This window comes from Nelumbo nucifera, chromosome 1 (genome assembly GCF_055504915.1).
Source record: "Nelumbo nucifera cultivar China Antique chromosome 1, China Antique-T2T, whole genome shotgun sequence".
Taxonomy (NCBI): domain Eukaryota; kingdom Viridiplantae; phylum Streptophyta; class Magnoliopsida; order Proteales; family Nelumbonaceae; genus Nelumbo; species Nelumbo nucifera.
The window spans coordinates 103157675-103166169 of NC_142649.1; the positions used below are offsets into that span (position 1 = coordinate 103157675).

The 8495-nt window shown below is 35.8% G+C and overlaps 1 protein-coding gene and 1 long non-coding RNA gene across 4 annotated transcripts in view; both read left to right on the forward strand.

The window, feature by feature from the left end:
* The window catches only part of LOC104611908 (kinesin-like protein KIN-14B), a 110664-nt gene extending 109927 nt beyond the window's left edge, over positions 1–737 (forward strand). For all 3 annotated transcript variants that reach the window (XM_010279184.3, XM_010279182.3, XM_088890780.1), the window contains one exon: positions 114–737. In XM_010279184.3, coding sequence (XP_010277486.1) covers positions 114–563 — 450 coding nt within the window. In that variant the 3' untranslated portion in view covers positions 564–737. The remainder of the gene's footprint in view (positions 1–113) is intronic.
* Positions 738–5100: 4363 nt separating this feature from the next.
* Positions 5101–8155, forward strand: LOC104611907 (uncharacterized). Its single transcript, XR_737740.3, has 4 exons — positions 5101–5337; positions 6576–6704; positions 7495–7631; positions 7843–8155. It is a non-coding gene; the product is annotated as an uncharacterized LOC104611907 (long non-coding RNA).
* The last annotated feature ends 340 nt before the right edge of the window (positions 8156–8495 follow it).

Consider the following 8495-nt stretch of genomic DNA (forward strand, 5'->3'; position numbering starts at 1 on the left):
TATTCAGTTTTTTTTGGTGGTGAAATTATCCAAGAAATATAAAATTTAGGGTGTAAAATTTCTTATGAAGTACAAGCAATTTCTGAATCATTCTTATTGGCTTGACTCTTCAGTCCATTCCAGAACAAGGCGACCATCTTCAAGAAGCACATGCATTTCAACCTGCAGATTGGGGATCAGGTGCTGAAACTGATGTGTCACAATGGAATGTCCTGCAGTTCAACACAGGCTCAACAACACCATTTATCATCAAATGTGGATCAAACTCTAATTCTGAGCTGGTTGTCAAAGCAGATGCTCGTGTTCAGGACCCTAAAGGTGGGGAAATTATCAGAGTTGTCCCGAGACCTACCGTATTGGCAAATATGAGCGTGGAAGAAATGAAGCAGGTATTTGCACAACTTCCAGAGGCTTTAAGCTTGCTGGCTCTAGCAAGGACAGCAGATGGAACCCGAGCTCGATATTCTAGATTGTACAGGACTCTCGCAATGAAGGTCCCATCACTGAGGGATCTAGTTGGTGAACTTGAGAAAGGAGGGGCATTGAAAGATGTGAGGTCATAAGTGAAGGGCTGGAGTTTTTTGCAGATGCCTTGTATACTTTGTATTAAAGACAAGCCTCTATTGATATGCCCTAAGTTATTCTTCGGGACTGTTAATATCATTTTGGGATTTGTATACAGAAGTTGTTTACTACAACAATAGTATTTATTTAGTTGATTTATTCTTTGGAATGAAGGTTCCTGTTCAGATGTAATACTTAAGAGTCGGGTCGGGTAGGGAGTGTAGAGAGTTACTACTGTCGCATTTTTTATCCCCTTTCTGTAGGTTTTAAAACAACCCAACTTTTAGATTTCAATAATTTGCCCCTTGACTCAATGTTAGGCATGGTTTTAAAAAATGACCTGGAAACGGAACCGTTATGGCCACTGATTTCTGGGTTGATGGCTTGACTGTTCGGTTTGAATGGATGGCCCATTCTGACAATAAAAAGATAATTAAAAATAAATAACGGTCAAAAACTATTGAATGACTTGATGGTTTAACTGCTTGGATCAATGGGTTGTTGACCGATTCAACGATTTTTGGTTAAGGATCGAGTTTGGGGTAAAATGGAATTGATTGTCTGGATGATTCCTGGGCCAAATGGTCTGACCGTCTGAATCAACGGTGGTTCAGAAACCATGATGATAGGGTTGATAGTGAACATAAAATTACCTAAGTGTCCATTTAGGCCAACATTAACAAATAATCAAATGATGAAAATAAGCATTCTAAAGCACCAATCCTTTTCAAAGCATTGATTTTTTTAGGCCAGTTTTCAAAGCATTAATGAATTTTAAAGGAATCGGGATTTCCTGCAATGGGTTTGGTGGGTACGGGATGCACTTCAATCAGATTGCCTTGATGTTACAGCTACTGCTAATAGTATGAGCTTTGGGTTCACCACTATGCCTTCCAGTTACTTTTCATGGGCCTAAGGAAAATGAGAAATGTGTTGATGCATTCTAAAAACTCTTATGAAATATTTGATATGCCACTAGAATTTTCAGCTTGCATGATAGACTCCTCGAATAAAATCAACCATCGGAATATGCAGAAAGTCCTAACTTCCAATTGATGTCCATTTCCCAGTATATGTTCACTTGCCAGGTTCTATCGCTTTCTTGAACCGAAGTTTTTTTCCATCCAAAACACACTCAAAACATCATTTTTTTTTTTTTTTTTGCATTTTCTTCAATTCCAACTGAAAGAACAATAGCGGTGGAGTAAAACAACAGATCAAATAATCCCAACCCGAATCCTTTCTGTTAATATCCAAAGGCCTTACATAGTTTCCTTGAAATGTAGCTGTGTCTACATTTTCAATGGATCTAATTACCAGACAAATCCCATTAAATTTAGATTCATAATTTCATCTTGGAATTTAGTTATGAGAATTAGAAAAATTGTATTTGAGGCCTTGTGCCACTCTTCACTCAAAAGGGTGAGAGTCACCAGATTGGCCTGCCCCAACTTAACATCTTTCCATGGTTTTCAAACTGTCATTGACCCAGATAGTCGGACTGTTCGGCCCAGGAACCGTCTAGGCAACTAGTTCCATTTTACCATAAATCCGGTTCCTAGCCAAAAATCATTTAATCGGTCAATGACTCATTGACCCAGGTGGTCAAACCATCAATTTATTCGACCCGTTCAATGGTTTTTGACCATTTTTTATTTTAATTATTTTTTAATTTTTAATTTTTTTCTCAAAATGGACCATCCATTCAAACTGAACAGTTGAGCCGTTGACCCGTAGACCGGTGGCCAGAATGGTTTCTGTTCTGGGTCGTCTTTTAAAACATTGCATCTTCCTTTGTCTTATTCATCACATCTCAGTTATGGGTAATAAAAACCACACAATCAGATTTCGGAATTGATACAAAATCCAATTTCGAGGTAAAAAAAAAAAAAATAAAGCAGTAAAACACCCAACTCAAGCAGAAGACAAGAAACTCACAAAGAAAAAACGATTCAATAGATTGATTTCATTTTAGACTGGGCACTACACATTTTTTTTACCGTTGAAAAATGAAAGAGAGTAACAGGGGTGCTGATGAAGACTAAAGCTGGATGTTGGATGTCAAACTGGAGAAGAAGAAGATAAATCGTTCTTCACTTTTTTAAGTTTCAATTCTGGACTCAATTTTAAGATGAGCTCTTCTTAAAGAAAGTTGAGAGAAACGTATGTAAGAGTTAGGACTTTTCGAAATACTAACTTACAGAAGGCAAAATGATCTCATAAAGGCGGTGTTCGGAACCACGTAAATCTCATGGACTTGACCGAAAACGGTACCATCCACAGGATTTGGTCTCGTTTGGCTGGGTGTGGATGGGACCGGTCTTGCCCACACCCCAATATAGCGTGGACAGGTCCTGTCCACACCCCAATATATTTTTCAACGGCAAAAACTCGTAGACACGTCCCCTCCACATTTTATTTTTGATCCCATGCTTCAAGGAGCATGGGTCAAAGGCTGTGTGAACCAAGACAGATTGCAAATACACAGAGATACACCTTCAGTTTTATTTCTGAAAATCTTGCAGTTACATTTTGGTTGTATGATCTAAAATATTAATTATTTTACTTAATTTTTTAATTTTGATAAATTTTTAATGTTTTTTATCAATAAAATAGTATTTTTAAAAATTTAAAATATTTTTTAATTATTTTATAAAAATTAATATTTATTGGTTAATATTAATTTATTGATGCATTTTTTAAATATTTATCATATAAAATACAAAAATTAAATATTTATGATTAATTGTGTATATCATTTATAAAATGTATATGAGATACATGGAATCAAAAAAGTGTTGTGTAGACTAGTCCGCACCATGTTACAAAACACCACTATGAGTGTGGACCGGTCCAGTCCACACAATTTGTCCATAGTTCAAAACAACTATGGATTGTGATGTGGTGTGGATTGGTCCTTGCCATAGGGTGTGGTGTGGAACAGTCCACACCCACTAATTTCTCATCCACACTACAGAACACCCCCTATAAATAATGGTAATTTGATATTTTAAAAATGTTTAAGAGAATATTCCATAAAGTTAATCGGTAGCATTTTAGTAGTGGGCAAAGTGTTGGAATCCAAAAGTTTATGGGGGGCTTTGTGTCAAAACAAAGTTCGAGGGAAGGCTGTTTCACTAGCCCCAGAATAAATGGTGGTTGTATGTAATTTATCCCAAAATACCAAGGTTTTTAAAACCGGATTGGACAAGGAACTGTTCTGGGGTCCAGTTCCCGTGTCAAATGGTCTGACCATCCAGTCCAAACAGACAGCCCACTCTGACAAAAAAAAATTAAAAATGGATAAACAATGTTGGTCTAATCGACAATTTAATGGTTTGGGGTAAAACAAAACCAATCAAATGACCGGTTCTTGGTTTTTCCGGTCCGACCATCTAGTCCGATCTGGTTTTAAAAACACTGCAAAATACAATTAATTCTTTCTGCACTTCGCAGCCTGCAGCCTTTGTGAATTGAGTGTTACGGCATGTCATCCAAGCTCTGTTACACTCCACACGATAGGTTTAGATAAGTTGGAACTGAATTGAACATGACATATCAGAATTCAAATTGGGTTGGATATGGATGGCAGGGTGTTATTTTTGTTGAGACTTGAGAGTGCAAGCCAAGACCTGATCTGATTAAAAGGGTCTGATATTGATCCAGATCATTGTGTTTTTGATATGGATCCGGACAAGGATTTTTATCCTTGTATATCTTCTAATCTGAAGCTGTCTGGTTAGATTTTATTTGAGGTCCGGCCCATGAATGACTTTATTTCTTCAGAGCCCATTTGATTAGCTTTTTATTATATATTAATAATTTGCCCATAAAATAGAGACATTTATCTTTATTCATCAACGGTGACTTGAAGTTGTTTGGTTATAGAAATTTGTATAAATTATGAATAAAGAAAATTAGGTATAGAACAAAATTAATCTAATTTGAGTGGGGAGACGGTTGCTTTTCTTATCTTGGCACAACATCTCAGCATGCATTGAAAACATTTTCTATACTTATCAATGAGAAATGTTAATATGCTGTGAATTGCATTTTCTGGGGCCCATGCAAATTCATCTTATCTTCTATCTAATTCTTATATGTTTAATAAAACAGTTATAACTATGTCTCTTTTTGTGAAAACAATTATTATGTTTTTCGTTTTAAGGAGCATTTTTTAATATGTATGTATATAACACCTAATGGTGTCTAATAGTTAACGAGCAAATTACACTTTGGGTCATATACATAACCCAACAACTCTCCCGATTTTCCATGCGTCAATGAAGTAAGAATAACAGGTCATAAGAAAAGTACCATAATACCAAACACCATCACAGTCATTTGATTCTGCCCTTGTTCCGTTGGTCTAGTTAAGGATCTGATTTTATTTGGACCACAATGATAGGGTAAGAAACAGGTTTACTTTAGGCCATGTTCGGTTGGGGAAAAGTTTGGTCAATGAGATTGTGAATTCTATTGACTAATTTACCTGTGTTGAAATTTTAAAATCATAACACTCGGCTAAATTGGTTTTCCGAGTGGAGGGTAAATAGATAAAAAGGAAAATCTCAAAACAGTGTCTCTTCGACTTCTTTCCCGGATCTCAACCCTGCGTTTCTCCTCTCACCTCTCGGCTCTGCATTTCTCCTCCTCTTCGGCTCGTATTCTCTTCACCGACGCCCAACATCTTCCTCTCTTCACGGAAAGAGAGAAGGCGAAGGACGCAATAATTCTTTTAGATCCGTGGCACTTTTTCTCCGGAGAAGCAAGGTACTTGGATTTTTAGGGCTAGTTCAGCAGATCTTGCAATACAATGTTGTCTAATTTCATCTTTGTCAGCTAGGTCATGCTGAGATTCTCAGTGCTTGAGTTTTAGCTATTCATGTTTGTTTTATTGGTTCTGAGCTGAAGATCTAAGGGTTTTCTCACTTATTAGATGAAGAGGTCGAAATCTTATAGTTGCATGGGATCCTGAGGCGGATCTAGCGTAGTTCGGTGTGTTTCATTCGTGTTCTGTAGTAGCTTTATTTCTTTTAGCTGGAGAAGGTGTATAATGTGCTCTCTTTTATGTTTGTGTGGACTATATGAACTTTTCTGTGTTTTTTTTCGGCCCTGTATGTGTTATTGGTGGGGATATGATGTAGATCTACACTGATTTGATTCGCTTCAGCTAGTTCTTGTTTCGAATATCCTTTTTTTTTTTTGTTTTTTTTAGTCAAAAGGAGTTTTCTACATTGTTAAGTGTGAACTAACCTTTTATATTTGGTTTTTTAGTGATCTCGTGTAATTTGTAATTATACAGTTATTTGAAGTTTTCCCATTTTGCAGTTCTTGTCTTAGTATCAGTGAGAAGGTCAAAAGGGAACAAATTAGGCTATCTGTTCCTTATTTGGGTTTGTATCTGAATTTGATATTTATTTGGCTTCGTTCAAAGGCTTTATTATTTTTTGAAATTGTAATAATTGCAGTACACTGATCATTGCTAACAGGCATGAGTTGTATGTGCTAACCAACATACTGTAATTATAAATGTTTCAGAAGCTTTTGGATTCTGGTTTAAAAATGTTGACTCAAAAGGCATGATGATTATAGTATTTGGTCTGTTTCATGGATACACATTCTTAAGCTTAGCAGTTCATTGTAATGGCCATGGGTGTGTGGACAATGTTATCTTCTTAGGGATTTTTGCCAGTTCATTGTAAGGTACACCTTCTTTGTTCCCAATCTAAAAAGCGTCTTCTCAGGAATTTTTGCCTACGTAAGGCAAAAAGAGAAAAAAAAGAACTTTGTTTTTAGCCAAAGTATATGGCTTCAGTTGAAATATCTTCAATTTCCAGTTCATAAATTTCCTAACATCTTCAGTTACTGATAAAAAGAAAATTCCTAACATCTTTGCGGTATATCCTAAAACTTTAACATTAGGATGTTAGAGATTTCTGTGAACTATGATAAATGGTTAAGGATGTTTATTTGTTGGGCACATCACTTATTTATCCCATTTTCTTCAGGCACCAACAAACTATCAAGGGTTAGATTTCCATACACGTGCACTACAACAAAGTAAAGTCCATCTTTCTTGGAATGAGGATGAGCCTCAGCGTTTGAACACCTTAAGATGGAAATTAAATGATGATCAGGTATGTGAATTCATACACCTTTTTTCTTTAGCCATCTATGCTACGACTTGTTCTATTCTATGGACTATAATCTATGTCTATGGTTTCACCATTTTGTGTACTGGAGTTTATGGGGAGAATAACAAGTTGTTTGGAAATACTAAACATGCTTATACCACCTTAGGGACTTAGTAGAAGGTTAAAAGCATTTTGTCAAGCTACTTAAATGGTGCAACTGCTATTACCTTAAAAAAATTGTTTCCTTTATTTTTTTCATTGTCTTTCTCTTCCCAAACCCTGGGACTTTGAGCAGATTATCCAATTTGAAAATGAAAAGAAAAGTCATTATAATATGGGTTGGGTGGCTTGCCGTGTATTGGGCATGCTCCTTGTTCACAACTACTTGTTGTATCTTCTACTTTAAATCATTAATGATTTTTTCTTGTTGATTGTTGTTTGATGATAAAAATGATAAGAAAAGTCAAAATTATTACAAAAATAAAGTACAGAAGGAGAATTTGTTACTATTAGCCGAAGTTAAGGAGAGACAACAGAATTTTCCCTAACAAGTATTGTAGTTTGAGCTGATAAAAAAATTTTCTGGTTTCAATTTACATTCTTCTTTAGCCCCACATGAGGTTTGCAGATAAGTGATTGTCTGGTTCTGATAAGTTAGGAGCAAGGAATCTCCATATTTATGTAAGCATCTAGGTTCTTGTCTCATAATTGTAGTTTATCTTTAACATTCGAACTTAAATTCCCTTATTTTTTTAATGAAAAGGAAATGATTCAGTTGAGTTTGTTCATGCAGAAAAGCTTGTGGCAGAGAGAAGCTCAGACCATAAAAAATGGGGGTTAACAGAGCCTGTGCTATTGGATGAGGGTGGTTCAGTCGAGGCAGTTCTTGGAAAGAATCCTGAGGTCCATTATATTTATGTTTGTACCAAGGTCTGTGATTCTAATTTACTGTAAATTCTGTGATTTATTTTTGGCCCTGCTCTTAACCTTGGCAATTGGTTTTTTCCTACCTGGCTTGGGCTCTGTAAATTTTTTCACCAAAATGACCAGCCTTGAAACAATGACTCTAGCTATGGACTAAGCAGGGATACTTTAACCATGCATCTAAGGCCTATTAGGCCTGTGTCTTGTGCATTTACAGGATAAGCGCACAACCGGGATTGGAGCATGATAGCGACTGTTGATAGAAGAAAGTGAAGAATGCGTTTGTGAGTTGGTGTTGAGATTTTTATCCTCCATACTTGGGTATTCCAAGAGTGTGCTATTTGTTTGTTTGTTTTTTTTTTTTTTATAGATAGAGTGTGTTGTTGTTAGAACTTGAAACATTTGATACAAATGTATTATTATTACCTTACCGTACTCTTGAATTTGTATTTCAACTTACCGGAAAAACCGGGAACCACAAATCTTCACTTCTTTCATTACAGGAAGTAGCAGATAAACTTATGCTTCAAGTGTTTCGGGTCCTCACATTATTTTTTTCTTCATTTGTTGTATATGCCCATTTGTGAATTTCATAACTGTGATTTTGAAGGTCAAAGGATTGATATGATCTTATAAGCATTGACATTTTAAACTCTCCTCTGCTATTTGTTATTTGTGAAACTTCAATGGTTCATTAAATAACCAGAACTAGTTTGATTTTCATAAAGAAATCCATAAATTATGACAAGAGTCTTAAATGCCCAAAATTTGAGCCCAAAATAATGGTAGATGGTGTTTTCTTCTATCGTTCTAGAGGAAAATTTTGAATTAGGCTCAAATTAGGTTTAAAAGAAGAGGCAGCATGGTTTA